At 53.4% G+C, this 18,574-nt stretch overlaps 2 protein-coding genes across 4 annotated transcripts in view; both read left to right on the top strand.

Moving 5' to 3' along the window:
• Positions 1-551: 551 nt before the first annotated feature.
• On the top strand, positions 552-12,697 carry LOC130147535 (caspase recruitment domain-containing protein 8-like). 2 transcript variants are annotated; one of them, XM_056334841.1, is made up of 11 exons: positions 552-862; positions 1,354-1,398; positions 1,685-1,755; positions 2,178-2,243; positions 3,133-3,194; positions 3,276-3,496; positions 4,814-5,073; positions 5,684-5,809; positions 7,892-8,036; positions 9,240-9,281; positions 10,602-10,913. In XM_056334841.1, exons 1-11 carry the CDS (start codon positions 556-558, stop codon positions 10,619-10,621), a joined length of 1,365 nt encoding a protein of 454 aa, XP_056190816.1. In that variant the 5' UTR covers positions 552-555; the 3' UTR covers positions 10,622-10,913. The 2 variants fall into 2 exon arrangements, with proteins under 2 accessions (XP_056190816.1, XP_056190805.1); XM_056334830.1 differs by lacking the exon at positions 10,602-10,913 and adding an exon at positions 10,920-12,697 and having other exon boundaries at positions 554-862.
• A 1,235-nt stretch (positions 12,698-13,932) lies between these two features.
• The window catches only part of POLE (DNA polymerase epsilon, catalytic subunit), a 29,451-nt gene continuing 24,809 nt past the window's right edge, over positions 13,933-18,574 (top strand). The window contains exons 1-10 of one of the 2 annotated variants that reach the window (XM_056334805.1): positions 13,933-14,175; positions 14,380-14,460; positions 14,540-14,584; positions 14,730-14,822; positions 15,374-15,528; positions 16,440-16,581; positions 16,905-16,985; positions 17,251-17,358; positions 17,792-17,902; positions 18,183-18,268. In XM_056334805.1, coding sequence (XP_056190780.1) covers positions 13,948-14,175; positions 14,380-14,460; positions 14,540-14,584; positions 14,730-14,822; positions 15,374-15,528; positions 16,440-16,581; positions 16,905-16,985; positions 17,251-17,358; positions 17,792-17,902; positions 18,183-18,268 — 1,130 coding nt within the window. In that variant the 5' untranslated portion in view covers positions 13,933-13,947. Of the gene's footprint in view, positions 14,176-14,379; positions 14,461-14,539; positions 14,585-14,729; positions 14,823-15,373; positions 15,529-16,439; positions 16,582-16,904; positions 17,021-17,250; positions 17,359-17,791; positions 17,903-18,182; positions 18,269-18,574 lie in introns of those variants that run through there. The other variant, XM_056334815.1, reaches the window with a different exon arrangement.

Raw genomic sequence — 18,574 nt, 5'->3', positions numbered from 1 at the left:
GGGACAGGCTGGTCCCACACACAGCCTGGGGCTGGCAGAGCTGTGTCCTGCCCAGCCCAGACACACACGGAGCTGGCAGGAAAGGGAGGGCAGGGATGTGCTGGGGAGAAGGTGAAGGACAGGCACTGGCATGACCCTGTAACCCAGCAGGCGACTCTCTGGCACCCCCAGACCTGCTTTCTAGGCTGGATCCAAGCCACTGCTGCACCATTCCCTTGGGAAAAAGCTCTGCCCTTGCCTGCACAGCCCTAGCCTGCCTTTCCCCGCCTTCCCCGGGGAAGGAAATTCTGGAAGAGGAGCCGGGTGGGAAAGAAGGGGAAAGAGGAGGTAACAAGGGAAGGAGGTTGTGCGAATGGAGCAGCCCAGGGGAGAAAGCCTGGTGCAGGCAGGGAAAAAAGCCCAGGCAGGCAGGGCAGAAAGACCAGTGCAGGCAAGGAAGAAAGCCAGGTGCAGGCAGGAGCTGTGGGCAGGAGGAGGAGTGCTTAGCTGAGGCACGAAAATGTTTTGACAGCAGGCCAGCCCTGACGTCATCCAGAGCTTTCGGTTTCTTAGGAAATGACAGACCCGGAACTCAGATCTTCTGCAATAGCTGGAAGAGACACCATGGCTGAGCAGCAGCCCACAGCTGACAGCCCCGGCAAGTTCTCCGTCATAATTAGGATTCAGAATAGCAAATCTTTTGCAGTGCCAGTGTCTCTGGACGACAGTGTGCACGAGCTTAAGGCCAAGCTGAGTGCATGGGACTCCTCCCTGACCCCCGACGGAGTGAGGCTGATTTACAATGGCCAACCTATGGTGGATGACATGACCCTGCGACAGTATAACATCACACCCAACAGCTCTTTGTTCTGTATAAGAAGATGTAAGTGCAGGGTGGCCTGGGGGAGGTGGGTGAAGAGCGGGGAGTGGGTGCAGACTGGGGTGTCTCCTGAGGAAGGACCCCTGGCCAGGACCGCAGGCAGGAGGGAAGGGGCAAGGCAGCTGCAGCTGTGTGTGCACCTGGGAGCTACCAGAGTGTACTTGCACTGGAAGGTGGGAGGAAGGCAGGAGGGAAAGGAAGGACTTTGGACCTGGAAGCTGAGCAAGAAATCTGCTTTCTGCATGGCAGTGGGGAGGGATGGAGAGGTGGAAGCTGGGAGTGTGTTCTCAGCCCCACAGTGTGCTGCTTTCCTGGGATGGGCAGCTGGGTGGGATTCCTGGCACTGGCAGCTTAGTGCGAGTGGGCACAAACCAGCAACAAAAGGTTTCACAGCAAAGGCGTGAAGAAGAGGGAGAGGGTGGGCAGAGGCTGGGATACTCCTCTGGACATGACCTGTCTCCTGAGGTCTCCTCTGCTTTGTCTTGCTGTTGCAGTGCGAGGTGGTGGTGGGTATGTTGACTATGCATCTGCATCTTCAGGTAAGGTCATGCCCTGGTCCTCACTGACAACCTGGTGCATCAGGGCTGGTGGAGCTGCACAGTGATGAGCGTAGGACCCCAGCTCAGTGGATAGTGGTGAGCGTGTCCCAGCTACAGTTCGTGGAGGAGAACATGGAAGTTGTGGTAGATGTGGGAGCATGCAGTGGTACATGAGGGGACCAGTGTGGCTAAGGTGGTCAGGAAGGGTGGGTGAAGGCTGTTTGAGGATGGCTTCTTCTCCCAAATATGAGGCAAAAATGACGTCTTCTTGTTGTTCTGGTCACAGGCTTAGCCCCACAGGCGCTGTCGGTAGGCTTGCACAAACCTCTGACAGACGAGGCCTCGAGGAGCACAGAGGTGAGGTCTTGCAAGACACAATGCCTGAGGCTGGGGTGCCTGAGCAAGGAGCGCTGCACCACAGGGCTGGGGAGGAAAGCACAGCTGTAGCATGTGGGCTCACAGTCTGCAACCCCCCTGCGGACGGCAGGCTTGACATTGCCCGCTGCCACTACAGCACCTCTCTGGGTGGTAGGAGCTGGTCGACACTGCCCTCAGTCCCAGGATGGGGATCCCACCATGCCGGCAGGTCTGGCAGGCACAGCTCCTGCACCAGCCTATTTCCCCCCTGCAGGAGTGGGGAGCAGGGCCAGTGCTACACTTGATGCCGGGGATATTGCTCCTGCTCTTAGAAGACCCCTCCTCCTGACTCCAGCAGTCAAGCACAGCTGGAGGAGAGAAATACAACTTGCGAGTGCTTTCCCCTATGTTTCCCTCTGCAGAAGAGCTATCGCTGCGTGAACCTGGCCTCACCACGGCCGGCAAAGTTCTGCTGCTGCATGGTAGAGGTAAGGGCTTTGCCGGTCCTGGCAGGGCACTGTCACACCCAAAGGAAATGGCACAGCAGGATACCTGGGACTGACCCTGGCTGTCACCTGGGAGGTTGGATGTGCCTTCAAAATCTGTTATTCACAGGAATTCTGCATCCTCTGGAAAAGTCCGGTCCCATTTGCTATGCTAACTCAGCACAGGCTGCCCCAGTTTTCAAGTTTGTGGGAAGACAAATTCCACTTCCTTGCATCCCACATTTTATTCTCGCTGCTGAATTTCATCTGCCTGTGGCCATTGTCCTCTCTGCTGATACACCATGGCAGAGGGGGGATAGACCAGGCTTCACTCACAAGAAAGTCAGCAGCCAACAACATTTTTTCCCTCAGGAAATGGAAACTTTCCTATCTGGAATTCCCACTTGCAAAATAAATCCTAAAAATGAGTAGGTGCAACATGTAGTTTGGGACTCTCAAGCTGCTGTGTGTCCACCTGTTATCTTTCCTACAGATGCTTGGGGGATGTATGGACTAACTGATGCCTTCCCCACCCCAGTGGCATCTACTTAATCAGTCCTCTTTGCTGTGCCTGTGTGCAGGGTACTTTTGGGCACTGCTATGGGGATCCATGTAAAAGGGGTCATGAGCCTCAGACATGGCCAATGCTTGTTTTGGATCCCAGGGCAGAGGAGCTGCCAGTCAATGATTTTTCTGGCCTCTTCACTGATGAGAGTGATGGCATTCTGGGCAGCGGGCAGCTGCTACTGATCCCCTGCTGCTGCTTGCGAGGCTCCAAACTCCCATGCCAAGCTACACTGTGCTTCATGGTAAATCCCAGCGTGTCTCCTGCAAGCAGCACCCAGTGCAGAACACCCTATTCAGTCCCAAACTGTCCACACTTTTGTTGCAGAATCTTCCAAAAGTGATGCCGGAGATAATCAAAGACTTTTCCGAGTTCCACACTGGGTACCGGTAAGAGCTGTCGGGTAGTGGGAGCACCTTTCAAAAGCCCTGTCTCAGGTGGCATAAGCCTGTCTTCTCTCCCACCTGCAGAGCTTACCTCCCTGGTGCAGGCATCTTCCAGTGCTCCATCACGGGCCTCAGCTTTGAAGTGAATTCAGAAGTGACCATCACCTACAGATATGACACCTGGACTGAGCACCTGAGCAAGGCTGACCAGGAAACATGGATGCCCGCTGGACCCCTCTTCCACATTGAGGTGCAGCCCAGGGTCGTGCAGACGGTGTATCTCCCCCACTTCATCTGCCTGGCAGGTACAACAGCTGCAGGGACCTGGGTCTCCCCACCCTGGCGACATATCCAGCTCCTTATAGATGTGTCTCCAGACAGGGCCAAATTCTCCCTTCCCTCTGAGGTCCTCTGTACTCCCTTGTGTTCCTCTGTTTTGCCTTGAAGGTATCCTTCATTCTTCTCTCACTTTCTATCAAGCTTTTCCAGTGGTCCCTTCCCCCGCTCCTGCTCCACACCACCAGCTCCTCCTTGCCTGCCCTCTCCTCCCAGCTACTGTGACGACCCCCATACACTACCCCAATCCAGCTGTAGATCAGCCCCCAGGCTCTCCTGGAGAGTTTCTCAGCCCTCTGCTGCATCTATGGCAGCTGTGGATGGCAATGTCTGTCTCTGCTTGGCTCCACTGGGACAGGAGCTGGCCGGCTGTGCCCACTCACAGGCTGGACCACTCTGGGGTGGGATGCAACAGGTCAGAGCTGGCCCAGGCAGAACAGCAAGTGGAATGAAATTGTCCATTTTCACTCAGGCAATATGAGGAGTCACAGGGCTTGGATCTGAGCTCTCTGCACTCTAGTGCTTTTAATGAACCACTGTTAATGAGTGGAGGAGGAGCACCAGCACCCATGGCTGGGCTGCAGAGTGTGCAGAGGAGTCCCAGTCCCCTGTGCTGGGGGGCCCTGACACAGGCACTGGGTGTGCTGGCTGAGGGACTCTTCTGGCAAATCCATGTCCTCTTCCAAAACAGAGCATGCTTCTTGTTCCATGGCTCCGTCTCCCACCCAGGGCCTAGCAAGCAGCCATGTCAGTCAAGAAGTGGCTCTACACACTCTTCACTGACACCGCTGTGCTAAGCCAAATGTTGTAATTATATTAATCTGTCAGGTTAACAGCTAAGTGTGCTCCAGAGATAATCCAGGTGACTGGCTGTCAGCAGAGCTCTCTGACCCAGTCATCCCTAGGGATGTCACCTCAGAATGTTTGGGCTGTTCTGGTGACCAAAAACTGGAGTGAATCACCACACAGCAACCATCTGCCTCCCTGGTGTGTGGTGGTGTGATGCTTGTATACAGGATGCTGCATGGGTGCGGTCTGACAATTTTCACGGTCCCAAGCTGTCACCTCCAGATACGAAGTTTTCTGAGCCTGCAGGAAGATTGCCAAAGGCCTGCAACTCCCTGCCAGACCCCAAAAGCCCAGGACACACATGGGACTTAAAGCAGAGCATGTCATTGTGTATGACGTATGTCTTCTTTCTGCTGCTAAAGCCTTAAAGAGGAGGCAGCCTGAGGTGGTACCAGGACGACTAACCAGAACCTCGGTGCCTTTGCTGTCTCTTGCAGAAGGTGTAAATACCAGCCTATGCTCCATTGCCCATTTTGAATCTGAGAGGATGACCCTGAAGAAACCAACCAGACTGATCGCTTTCTCTGCAGTCCTGGAGAATCCCAGCTTCTCACTGCTTGGGGTGCTTTGGAGGAAGTTACGTTCAAACTTAAATTCACTCCCTATGCACTCCTTGGTGCTGATCTTTCAGCAGCTCAATGCTGCAAATACGACTCTTCACCTCTACCTGATCCCAGATGACAACTCTGTGAAGCAGGTAAGACGGAGGGAGCTTTTCTGGGTTAAAAAAGGATATCTAGGGTGGCTGCAGTAGCGGGGACTGTATTTGATAAGCAGAGATGCCTCCCAGTTTTTCTGCCACCAGCATCTGATTCACATATGGTCCTGTGTCCCCCATCTCCCACCACAGGACAGCATCCTTGCTCCTGCCTCCTCCACTATCCTCTTTAATGGATGCCTCCAGGAATCTCTGTGTTTTTGTCCAGGACTGCATGTCCTAGCATGAGCGAAGCCATGGCACGGGCTGCTCTGCCACACAGAGCAGACGTAGGACTTGCTGGTGACTGCCAGGCATGACAATAGGTGGCTGCACACCAGTGGCTCTCTGTTGTGTGCAAGCCCTTACCCTCTTTCAGAGTGGCAGTGCTTTACGCTGCCCACGTTCCTGTCTGCACACGGTAGGCTCCTGCCTGCGCTAGCGGGAGCTGCCAGCCCCTGCGGCACAGCACTGCCTGTGATGCACACCCAGTAGTCTGCTCTGACTGGGCTACTCTCTTCTTGACTTTCCAAGGGCTACCCCAAATTCACAGCTCTGGTTGTTTTGTTTTCTTTTCTCCTTCCTGAAAAACAATGCTTGATGTTTACAGGCCATTGAAAAACAAGAGAGGAATTGGAATTCAAAGTTTATTCCCAAGCCTCCTCCACTCAACCCTCTGTTCTTTGGCTGCGTTTACCAGGTGATCAGTACAAAATTTGTGGTGATAATGCCTGAAGTAAGTGGGATTGTTCCCTTTTGTTTTTTTAAAGTGAAATAGAAAATAGAAGTCTCTGTCTTCAGCCATATTCTGCTACCAGAATCTGTCTCATGAGGCCCCAGAGCCAGAGGTGCAGGCAGCTGTACTGTTTACAAGTGGCAAAGGTATTTCACGATACGCATCCCCAGAAAGAGCAGGGAGCACACACCAAAGCCCAAAAGGGGCTGCATTTGTTTTCCCTTAGGGCAGAAAGCATGATGTAGGACTTGTTGGACTTACCACAGCTGCATATCAAGAAGAAATTTCAGAGGTGTTGACTCAGGTGTGGTCCCAAGTCCTTCATCTTCCTCTCCTCTGCAGTGAGTTTCCTTTAGCTTAGCAGCAGAACTGGAAAGACACTTTCTCTCTATGCCATGAGGATGTGACATGATTTCTTTCTCTGTTGAAACTCCATTTGAGGATTTCTGACTTTGAGCACCATGCCCTCTGGCAATCAGACTGCAATGGCTGGGAAAATCTGGGAAGATTTGGCCATTTAGTCCTTGTGGTTACTTCTTTTAGACAGAAACTTGGGACATCCTGAGAGCAGCTGATTGACAGTCCAATGGCATGTTCATGGCTGGTTATGAAAATCTCCTTTCATAGGTCTGCACTCCACCATGAAAAGGGAATCAGAAACTTAGGTCGGATGGGACCTCAGGAGGTCTCTGGTCCAACCTTTTGCTCAAAGCATGTGAGTTTTGAAGTTAGATCAAGGTGTTCAAGGCCATGTCCAGTCAAGGTTGAATATCTCCCAGGATGAAGATACTACAGCCTCTCTGAGTCTCTGGTCCAGTGTTGTAACACCTTCCTTGTGTTTTTTTTCCCCTGTTATCTAATTGGAATTTCCCTTGCTGTGCTCTGTTTGCCTGTGCCTGCTGCCTCTTGTCACATCACTGTGCACCTCCGGGAGGCTGGCTCTGTCTTTTCTTTAGTCCCCCTTCACACAGTTAGAGACAGTGATCAGTCCTCCCCGTGACTTTCTTTTCTCTGTGTTGAACAAACCCAGTTCCCTCTGCTTCTGCTTGCATATCGTGCATTCCAGCCTGGAGCTGGTCTTGCTCCAGGATGTCCATGTCTTTCTTGTACTGGGAAGCTCCAAACTGGAGCTGGTGCCCAAATGTGGTCTTACAAGCACTGAACAGAGGGAAAGAATCCCTGACGTCACTGTGCTGGCTGTGGTCTTGTTAATACAGCCTGGGGATGCAGACTGCCTTTGCTGCCAGGGCACACCACTGACTCCTGTTCAACTTGCATGCGCACCAGGACTCCCATCAGTTCTTCCCTGTGAAGCTGCTTTCTGTGTCCACCCAGAGCTCAGGCTCTTGTCTGGTGTGAGGCTATTCCATCCCAGACACAGGACTCTACATTTACCTTTGCCAAATTGCATGACCTTCCTGCCAGCTAAGTTCTCCAGCCTTTCCAGGTTCCTCTGAAAGGCATCCCTCCCTCCAGCTTATTCATCACTCCCCCTTGCAGCTACAAACCTCTGCTGAGCTGAGCACAGCCCCAGACAGGCAGGGCCTTCAGGTTAATTGCGAGAGAGTCTTAAACCCATGAGCCACAAGGTAGAGTTTGGGTTTCCCACTTCCTGGACTGACCAAGTGGTAACTGGTCACTCTGCCTTGAAGAGCAGTTGTGAAGATGACAGACCCAGGCTCTTGGCAGTGTCAGGCAAAAGCAGTAACAGCTGTGAAGTTGCAACCTGGGAATTTAAGGCTGAATGTTAGGAAAAAATTTATCACTTGGTGGAGATGCAGCCATCAGAGAAGGTTAGAAGGTGGTGAATCTCTGCTCTTTGAGCTTTTGAGTACACAGCTAGATAAAGTGCTGGCTGAGCAGATCCAGACTTGACATTGGTCTGTCTTTGAGAGTTACATCAGATAAGACACTCCAGAGGTCCCTTCCAACCAAAATTTGAGATATTGGCAGAACAGCAGAGTCCTGACGTACATCTTCCTTTTTTTCTTGCTGGTAAGGCCAAGAAACACAGGATGATGTGTGTGAATTCACTGCAGCTCCCCACAGTGAGAGGCTCAACTTGTTTCTTTACCATTACAGGCACACTTGCCGTTTTGCTACAAGAGTCCAAAGGAGCAGCAGCTCTTTGTTGAGATCTACATCAGGAACATGGCAGAGGAAATTGGACTCTTTATGACAGACACACGCAATGGCGCTGTGGTCTGGAGGGCATCACTGAGATCAGGTAGGACCAGCAGGTCCCTACAGGTGCTCATTCACCTTAGCAAAAGCAGAGGTGCACCACTCAAGCAGACCTCACCCATTTTGTGGTCATCATCCACCTGTCCTGCAGGGAAAGCAAACCATGGGTGTACAGCAACTGGCCACTGAAGAACAGGGATCTGAAAGGATACCCCAATGTCAGTAGGCTGGAGCTTCAGATTTCATGTAGAGTTTCAGATGCTGGGGTTTAAGAGAGCGTGACAGCACTATTGGTGTCTCTCTGTTCTCTTGGTTAATGTTTGCATAGAAATCTAACTTATTTTTAAAAGCCTGTTAATGTAATGAACACCCATGGATGTGCTAGTGCAAACACTCTGTGATGCAGACAAGGTAAGGAGAATACCAAAATGTTAGTGAAAATCAGCATCTTAAAAACCTACATGTTCCAGCCAGCACTACTCTTCTAGATTTGCTAAGTGCAACAGCAGTGTGTGAAACAACGCCCAGAGCATACAGGATCAGGGCAAGGCCAGGTGGACCAGAGTGCCCTCATCACGTGTCTCTGCTCACAGCAACATCACAAACATGGCACCCAGCAAGCCTGCTGATGGTGTGGGGACTGCTCTCTTGTGGCACCGAGAAACCATTGCTTACAGCTATTCTGCTTTAGGGCTGGCTGTGCTGGCTCGGGTCCCATGTAGAACTTCAGTCAGGACAGCAGATGATGGAGGCAGGAGCAGGGTTAGGAGTGGTGGGTGCCAAGACTCGTGTTCACGTGTCCTCGGGGAGGACAGAGGTGCACCCAGCTCCAAGAGCTGCAGGCACCTCACTTCCACGCCTCTCTGCCCAGCTGCTGCTGGGCCAGCTCAGCAGCCACCACACATACTGTTAACTTCAGGCAGCAGCACCCACCGGTGGGGTCCCCTGTGGGAAAGCTTGGCAGAGGAGCTGCAGGCAGCAGCATCTCACAGGCACAGGGTATGGTACTGCTCAGTACGCCTTGAGACCTCTTCATAGTTAGTCTAATGCAGCATCCCCTAAAAGTAACACCTACAGCCATGCAGAGCCCAGGACCTTCTATTGAGTTCTCCACAGGTGGGCAGGAACAGCAGGAGGAACACCTAAAGGCTTCATGAAGAATTAGGCACCTCAGGAAGGTGTCGTGGAAGATTAGGCACGGTCAGTTCAGTGGCAGCATATTCAGTGATCTCTCTCTCTCTTCCAGGTGATATTAATCTTCCTGCCTCTGTCTCCAAGACCTTCTCAGGTCAGTACAGTGTTTCAGAGCTGCATTCCTAGAGTTTGAATCTATTTCTTTGGAGCTCACCAGCCTCTGGTTTAAAGCAGATATCAGCCTCTTTTCCCATCCTTATGATAGTTTCTAGACAAAAAGCCTTGAAAGCTGCAGCCTCAAACTTTTGCTCCCCCCTTACTGGCAGCATGCTCTGTGCCACGTGGGTGGGTAAAGTGGCATGGTGCTGGTGGCCTTCCAAACTGGTTTGCCTTCTTTGGGGACAGACATGCTGTTGGTACAGAGAATGACTGCAGCTAGTACAGTTCATGGTCCACAAACACTATTTCATCAGTGTTCTAGCAGGTGGTACAGCTGCTGTATCCCATACAGCCAGCCTGGCGGCTGATGGCCCCTGTGCCGAACGGGAGCATTTTCCAAGGGACTGATGTCCCTGGGAAGGAGCCTGCGACCAGGCATTGGCAGAGGGGACAGCAGGGCCACCTTTACAGCAACTCCAGGAGTTTCTGGCCAAGGGGCTTTGCTTTCCACCTGCTTCAAATACAGTAACAACAACATGCTGCCCAGCAGTTCTACAGGTATTCTCCCAGCCTAATTTCTCCATGGCCACAACACTTCATCATTACCTCTTGCATCACATCTTACTAATGAAAGGCCAGATCCAAGAGGACACCCAGGCAGCTAAGTCACAGGTTGAGGCAGATAGGCTCAGATAGACACAAATTTGGACATTTCAGTGTTACTTCTTTTTGCTGGCCATGCATGCAGTCACCACATTGGCCTACAATCTGCCCAAGAGCACCAGGAGAGTAGGGTGGCAGACAAGAGCAAGGGCAGGACAAGGGACAATGGTTTTAAACTGAAAGAGGGCAGGTTTAGGTCGGGCATAAGGAAGAAATCTTTTACACTGAGAGTGGTAAGATGCTGGATCGGGTTGCCCAGGGAAGCTGTGGGTGCCCCATCCCTGGACACATTCAAGGCCAGGCTGGATGGGGCTTGGAGCAACCTGGTCTGGTGAAAGATGTCCCTGCCCATGGCTGGGGGTTGGACTAGGAGATCTTTAAAGGTCCCTTCCAACCCAAGCCATGCTGTGATTCTACAAGGAGATGCCTGTCTGTGTGCCCACTTCAGCCTTGTGTAGGAGGACTGGGTGGAGGTTTGGGAGGAGAAGCCAAGCAGCGCTGCCCACTGCACTGACCTGCAGCTTGCTCAGTGCCCCGCTGGCATTGGCTGCCTTTCTGGGCTCTGTTTCATTACAAACTGCTTGGCAGTCCTGTGAGATTTCAGAGCCTTGAGCAACCTTGTGCTCTGAGTTAGGAGCTCCTCACCTTGCAGGGCCAGGGGAAGCACAGTAACTTCATGCCCAGACACTGTAGGAATCCAGCTGGGGACAGTTGCTGGCAGCTGATGGGAGCTGCCACCTACCTCACCTCCCTCAGCTCCCGCCCCCTTCCTTGCTGTGCCTCCAGTGCTCCCACCACCGGTGCAGTGGGTGCCCATCCTTCTTGGTGGAGGAATGGAGACACGTGGCTGTGGGGCAGGGTGTACAGCCATGGTGTCCACTGTCTTAGGATGCCACATCCTGCAGCGTGGCACTCAGCTGTGGCTGCCTGGCCATGTGCAGCACAGCAACATGAGTTTGGTATCGGCTAGGCACAGCCTTCATGAAGAAGTACAAGACTGAGCTTTGCTCCAGGATGAGCCAGCTGTCTACCATTCTGCTACACTTACGGGATGTAAACGTCATCAACAGTGAAGAAGAAGAGGAGGTGCAAAGTCAAGTTACGCATCAAAGGAGGAACCAGGTTTTGCTGGAGCTTATTGAGAAGAAAGGGCTGGAGGCCCAGGAACAGCTCTACTGTATCCTCCAGAAGAAAGACCCATACCTCATTGCAGACCTGGAGAAGTCCAACTAGGCCTGGGAAGGCAGGCCGCTTTTGCTCCCATTTCTCAGCTTACGGGAGCAACAGAAGGGCAGTCAGGTTTAACAGCATATGGATCCTCACTTTTCAAGGCAAAATCCACAGTGCAAAGCAGCGATAAGCTGTCTGAACTGTCCGGTCTCAAGCCTGCCTTCCTTGGCTGACTCAGCTGCCAGCACTGGACAACCAGTGTCATGCCAGAGACTGGTGAGAAGCTGCTGGAACAAGACACTTTGATTCCTGGTCCAGTGCCAACACCTTGGACCTGTCTACTTCCATGAGACAGGGCCTCTGCCTCTCCAGAAGCTCCATGCAGCTGCTAGCAGAGGAGCTCCCATCGCAACAGATCCCTCCAGCTCAGCCTCCCTGTCCTCAGTGTCCACGGGCACCTCTCACAGCTGGAAGAGAGGAGCTGCTTTACCAGGCAGAGCTGTCTGCAAAGGCTTCTTCTCATGTGCCAGCCACAGCAAGCCAGAGATGTTGATGTGAACCCATATTAACATTAAACCTTCCCCTCGTTCTGCAGTCTCATTTACCCAAATGACTAAAACTCACTGAAGGAGCAAACAAACATCCTGACTCCAGCAGCAGCAGCTGTGTGAAGGAGCTCCTCCCAAAGAAGACACAAAAAAGAGCACAGATACTAGATAAAGGTTCATGCATCTTCAGGGAAACTCCAACTCAATGACAGCCCCTTTACTTCCAAAAGAAAATCAGCAGATTATTTTTATATCCTATTCTTTGCATCCATAAAGTCACTTCCTTTCTGGATCATGTAGATGCCTTCACTGATGGCATCCTCCTGCTGTTGAACACGCCAGTCAGGGCAGCAGCAGTCTGCTCTGGTGTCCAGTATCTAAGAGGTTTTTTTTGGTCAAGCTCAAGTGCAATTCAGACTTGCCTAAGTGGAAACAGCAACACAAAGGAGCTTCCAGGGAGCGTTGAGTGAAGCGGTCCTCACCGTATGCTCCATGACACTGCTGTCTTAAGTATTGCTTTATATTTATTCCTCCTCTTGAACCTGGAGCACATCGCTGCTGAATAATGCTATAAGAGTGTGTCTCTGCCCCGTTAAGGGTTGACGCTCTTCAGTGCAACTAGGGATAGTATGAAAAGGAGGAAGCTGGGAACAAGACCATGCAGGGACACAGACCTGACCAGCAGATGACAAGGGAGGCAGTGAAGGGGACCAGACATCACCACTCACACTAATTCCTTGGCTATCCAGAAACCACACTGGGGCTGGCCCTTCCAGGATGATCTGCCTGGGCTTCCCAGCTGCTGAGTGTATGATCCAGGGAGACCCTGGACATGGGCTGGGAGGGGTGCAGGAAAGGACCTGTGGGCATGGGAAGGGGAAGCAGGAGGAACAAAACAAGGGGAGGCAGAAAGTGGTACAAAAGGGGCCACTCAGGTATAAACCAGGGCTGGTTTGGCTGGGCCCTGTGCCTGATCACCACAGTCTGTCCTATCTTTTTATATTTTCTTATTAAATGTTTTTTTAAACTATTTGTCTGCCTTGCCTCACTCTGCCCAGTGCGAGGGTGTGCTGCAAGGGCCAAGAGCCAACTGCTGGTGAGACCTGGGTCTGATTCAGGGGACCTGGTGTCACTGCCTGGAGTGAGTGGTGTCCCAGTGCAGCTACTGGAGTAAGCGGGGTCTTTAACCTCCAGTCATGGGGTGGGGATGGTGTCCCCAAATCTAGGTACTGGGGGGACACACCAGTGCGAGGTGAAGGAGGGGCTCTGCGTAGCAGGAGCTGGACCCTGTGTCACAGCCTGCGTGTCTGGCGGGGGGGCAAGAGTATCTCCCAAAACCGTGGGGGTGGGGTGTGCCTGTGTATTCACCAGCAAAATTGGAGCTGGACCAGCTGCTGAGTGAAGGACCCACGGGGTGGGGCTGGGGTCCAGGCAGGGGTGCCGGGGAGACAGAGGGGCCACGCTGGCGCTCAGGGGACCCGAGAGCACACGTGCTTGTGAACCGCGAGCGTGTGTGTGCCAGCACCAGTGACCTCCCCCGCCCCTGCCACCCCGGAGGAGGAGGGGCTGGGGCCGGTGTGTGATTTGGGTCCTGCGCATGGGTGCTGATGACGGCAGCACCTTGCCTGTAGCCAGCTGAGTCCCGTCTGTGTGTCCTGCGTATGTCCCGTGTCTGAGTCCCCCGTCTGTGACCTGTGTCTGTGTGTCCCGTGTCTTTGTGTCCCGTCTGTGTGTCCTGCGTCTGTGTCCCATCCCTGTGCATGCCGCGTCTGTGCATCCTGTGTGTGTCCCATCTCCGTGTCCCATGTCTCTGTGTCCTGCATCGGTGTCCCCGGTGTCGATGCGTCCCACGTCTGTGTCCCGTGTCGCTGTGTCCACGCGCGTGTCCCGAGGACCCGTGCCCCGCTGCGGGCCGGCTCCGCGGAGTCGAAGGAGGCAGCCGCACGCCCCGGCCTGGGCAGGCCCCGGAGTCCCGCGCCGGGCAGGGCTCCCGGCGTCTCGGCGTGTACGCCCGGTCCCCTAGGCGGCTCCTCCGCCTCTCGGGGGCGGGAGGGACCTTCGCCGACCAAGGGGCGGCAGCTCCGCCACGGGAGCAAGGGGCGCCCACCCACCGCCGCAGCCCCGCAGCGGGCGGCACCGGGGGGCGGGGCGCTGCACGCGGCATTGGCGGGAGGTGCCGGTGGGGCCGCTCTCTGATTTGCGCTCCCGCCGCGGGGCGGGGTGGCTGCGCTCTCGCGGGAACGGAACGCAGCGCGGGAAACGCTGTGCGGGGTGGGCGGGATGGCGCGGGGCGGCGGCAGCGGGCACCCCGGGGCAGCGCGGTGGGGGCGCCGGGAGCCGGCGGAGGGGGCTGAAGGCGCGGCGGCCGGCAGGGACGATGGACCCGCGCTGTCCGCTCTCAAGCGCCTAGAGCGATCGCAGCGCACGGACCGGCTGGACGCGCTGTTCGGTTTCGAGCGGCCAGCGGAGCCCGGCGAGCGGACGGGATGGCTTATCAACATGCACCCGGTGCGGACCGGGGGGGCGGGCATCCGACGGAATGGAGTCCCACGGTGGAGGGGGCCGTCCCACGGGGGGGCCGGGGGAGGGGAGTCGAGTCCCACGGGGGGAAGGGAGTCCCACGGAGGGACGGGGGGGGCCCACGGAGGGACGGGGGGGGCCTGAGAGGTCTCGCAGGAGGAACTCCACTGAGTCCATGGTGTCTATGGGCAGACAGAGGTGCTGGACGAGGACCGGCGGTCAGTGAGTGCTGTGGACTACTACTTCATCCAGGAGGATGGGAGCCGCTTCAAGGTGGGTCCCTGGGGAGGCTGGGTGGGGCAGAGGGTCCCACGAGTGGACCCGCCACCATCACCCATCTGCTGTTTCCTAGGTGGCCCTGCCCTACAAGCCCTACTTCTACATCGCCACCCGGAAGGTGAGGAGGGGACCCTGGGAGGGCTGAGGTCTCCAGGGTACAGGGCAAGCAGGTCGCTGGGGAGCTCAGGACCTGGGCAAACTGCTTTGGGACCATAGTCTTTTGAGAGACAGAGCCATGCTGCTCAGCCTCTGTCTCTCATCAGGGCTGTGAGCGAGAAGTGTCCTCCTTCCTCTCCAAGAAGTTCCAAGGAAAGATTGCAAAGCTGGAAACCATCCCCAAAGAAGACTTGGACCTGGTTGGTATTACTCTGCCCTTTGTGCTCTTGAGTAGTGGGGGTTTTGTTTTGGACCTGAAGTAGGAAGGGACTGACTAGTGAAGGGAAACCATGCTTGACTTCAGCCTCTTAGTGCTGTTTGTGGTGCTTATCAGAAATGGGTTAATTAAGGCTAGTTGCTGATTGGTAGTAATTACTTTCCTTGAGCACATCAGCTGTTTCACTGTGTGTTCAAGAAGTTTATTTGCAGGAATTAATGATTGGAGGAGGAGAGGGTACTGTGGGAAGAGGAGGATGCTCATTCTTGACTTCTCTTCCCTGGGTTGAATCCTGCTTGTGGGCCTGCCTGCATGGGCAGCAGGGCTGGCTGGGCCCTTGCTGTGCAGCTCTTGAATTCTTCCCTGACATGCCCACCAGGGTCTCTTCTTGGTGCTTGACTCTCCCACCCACTGGCACCTTTTTTTGGCCAGTTCTTGCACCTGCATCAGTCTAATCTGCCTTCCCCACCCCCCCTTATGCTGACCATCCCTCAGTACTCATCTTCCCTGAGCTGGTGTCTTGCTGCTTTGCAGCCAAACCATTTGGTGGGCCTGAAGAGGAACTACATCAAGCTGTCCTTCTACACAGTGGATGACTTGGTGAAAGTGCGGAAAGAGATCTCTCCTGCTGTGAGGAAAAACAGAGAGCGAGACCAGGCGAGCGATGTCTACGTGGCCATGCTGTCAAGGTGGGAGCTCTGCTTAGGGTGACTGGTCAGTCCTTTGTGTTAATAATTGGATTCCCTTAACTGTTTCTTAGCTGTCCTCAGAGAGGCATTGTCCTGCTTGAGGTCTGACCCCAGCTATGCCTCTCTGCCACCCATCTCTGAGATGGTTCTTCTAGCTCAGTGCTGCACATCAAGAGGCCCAAGAGCCTCTGGGATGTGATGTGCTGTGGTGGTACCTCTGCCTTCCGGTCGAACAGATGCCCTGTCCCTGAGAAGGGATACCGAGAGGCACCGGGCAACCTTCTAGCTGTAACTAAAGTGGAAAAAAACCCCAACAAACATTTTCTATCTGAATAAAAAGCCAGGCACTTGTTTACAAGATTGGAAACACAGTTGCAGATATGAAAAAAAAAAACAACTTTGTTTTTGAAGTCAACCAGAACATACACATGAAAAATTTGCCCCTCTGGTTTCCTGGCCGTGCAGTCTGATTTCAGCTGAAACTTGAGGAAGAAGAATTGAGCGACAAGCACTCCTTGCTCACCTGGAAGGCATGCCATCCCTGTTCAAAGTGCTTCCCAGGTTGCCTTGTTGTGCTTAGACTCATTACCTTACTTATAAATCTAGTGCTGGCAGAACGATTCACTACACAATCACCCAGGGGTTTGTCTGGCTGTGCATCTGAGCAGACACAGCTCACAAACATGAGAAAAGGTGAATTGAGATGGGAGTGACAGGACTGCGTCTGCTGTCTGTTCCGGGGACACCTCTGCAAGCAGGGTGTGATTGCATGGTGGGGAACAGTTTCCTGTTCTCTCCTGTCACTGACTCCTGCTGCTGGGTGTCACCAGTGCCACATGGCTGTCCCTCGCAGCCAAGCATGTGAAGATGTGTGCTCCAGTAAGGCAGCTGCCTCGCTCTGCTCCTTGCAGCGCTCTGAGCGGAGGCAGCCTGAGCACAGATGAGGAGGGGATCTCCAGAAAGGTTGCCACCCAGATGGACAACATTGTGGATATGCGGGAGTATGATGTACCCTACCACGTTCGTGTCTCCATTGACCTGAAGATCCACGTGGTGAGTAAGGAATAGGGAAGCTGAAAGAGCTTCACTTTCCTGCTGCTCTACTCCTGAAGTGCAGGCAGGTTGGAAATGTTTTCTTTCCAGGATCTTTGTAAAGGCATTGGTGACAATAAGTTCATGTGTAAAGCTTAGTCCTGTACTGCTGGGCCTTCTCCTCAGTTAATGACATGCAGAAAAGTTAAATGATTGATGCACCACTGCAGTTTGAGCCTTTCTTCTGGGCTGCATTTAATTCATGCAGGACTGTCCCTAGCAGCCAAAGCGATGCGAGGAGCTGGCCCCACAGTCAGGCACTGCCCGCCCTCATCTCTTGACAGGCTCACTGGTACAACGTGCGATACCGGGGCAGCACTTACCCCCCTGAAATCACCTGCCGAGATGACCTTGTGGAGCGACCGGTGAGCATTGGTCAGGCAGGCATTGGTCTGACCAGGTGCACGGCTGCTGTGTCTGGTTTCCGATGTGCTGCTGGAGTCACTGTGGTGCGCAGGGGGAAAGCTTTGTTTCTGGGCTTGAGTAGTGATTTAGGGGTTGATAAAGAAGACAAATGACATGTCTAGAAGACATGGTTTGCTTGCTAGGCTAGCACTGGGCTTGATGGGAATTGCTCTTTACAGTCAAGTCATCTTTAGAATATTTTCTAATGGATTTGGTCCTGCTCAGGATCCTGTTGTTCTCGCCTTTGACATTGAAACTACCAAACTCCCTTTGAAGTTTCCTGATGCAGAGACAGACCAGATCATGATGATCTCCTACATGGTTGATGGGCAGGTAAGGGAGAGCAGAGTGGTTTCCTCCACGCTGCAGCCAGCAGCAAAGCTGGGGAGCAGGCCAGTGTTTCACCTCCACCCCAGCTTGCTCCAGGTTTGCCTTGCTGCCAGTGCTTGGTGTGTGGCTGTGGAAATGAAATTAAAGTCTGAATGATGCATAAGATAATTAGTTTTGTGATACCAGTTCAGGTTGCTGGTGTTCCTCTGAGGGAGCAGTTGTAACCTGGAGACCACAGGGACAGTCATGTCCTGTGTTGTCTCCCCATGGCCTCCTTAGCCAATGGTCAGCAATGGTTCAGCAGATGACTCCCAAACAGTTCTTCCCCCTTGACAGAGCTCTGGCTTTCAAGAGGAAAATGTCCCATTGTTTGGACAGCATTTTCGGGTTGCCTGCAAGCCAAGTCCTCCTAACTGCCTCCTTGTCACCTCCCTAGGGCTACCTGATCACAAACAGGGAGATCGTCTCGGAGGATATTGAAGACTTTGAGTTTACTCCCAAGCCAGAGTATGAGGGTCCATTTTGTGTCTTTAATGAACCAGATGAAGTAAGTAAGTTCTGCCCAGCAGACTTTTACTTGCCTGGGGCTCTTGTTGGCCAAAGAGAACAAATCATTTGGTAGGCTCCCTTGCTGGGAAACACAGTGGGTCTGGCAGGGCTGGTCATGCTTTCTTTTTCTGGTAATAAGGGTGATAGAGGTCAGGCTTGGGCTAGGTGTGGAGGAAAGGGGAAGGGTGGAGTAAACTGTATGGTATCCATGACCTGTCTGTGGAGGAGATGAAGTTACTTTATATATGTATTTCTTCCACTCTTCTGTTTCAACCTAGGCTCATTTAATCCAGAGGTGGTTTGAACATGTCCAGGAGACCAAGCCCACCATCATTGTCACATACAACGGAGACTTCTTTGACTGGTAAGATCAGGAATGAAAACTAAGCTGGCAAGGTGTCATCTGAGCTGTGGGGCAGGGTCAGGGACCAGCCTCAACATCCTTCCATAGTTCACACAGTGGTGATGATGTATGATCCATACCACCTGTCTAGTCAGTTTGAGCACCTCACAAAATCCTGTGGTCATTGGCTTGGAAATATGAGCTTCTGTAGCATCCCATCTGCTTGGCTGGGCTGCCTTAAACCCTTGTTGAGGTGGCAATGTTGGTGTAACAGATGACCCCAGCCTTGGGAGAGCAGGGAGAGGGTCAAAAGAGACCCGGAGGATT

Source organism: Falco biarmicus, chromosome 1, assembly GCF_023638135.1.
Source record: "Falco biarmicus isolate bFalBia1 chromosome 1, bFalBia1.pri, whole genome shotgun sequence".
Lineage (NCBI taxonomy): Eukaryota > Metazoa > Chordata > Aves > Falconiformes > Falconidae > Falco > Falco biarmicus.
This window is presented reverse-complemented; position numbering and strand designations above follow the sequence as displayed.

Bases quoted from the DNA above. Each gene is read 5' to 3' on its own strand.
- LOC130147535 (XM_056334830.1), top strand. From the start codon at position 556: ATGACAGACCCGGAACTCAGATCTTCTGCAATAGCTGGAAGAGACACC. The intron at 863-1,353 runs GTAAGTGCAGGG...TTGCTGTTGCAG, and splicing joins TTTGTTCTGTATAAGAAGAT to TGCGAGGTGGTGGTGGGTAT. The intron at 3,195-3,275 runs GTAAGAGCTGTC...TCCCACCTGCAG, and splicing joins GAGTTCCACACTGGGTACCG to AGCTTACCTCCCTGGTGCAG.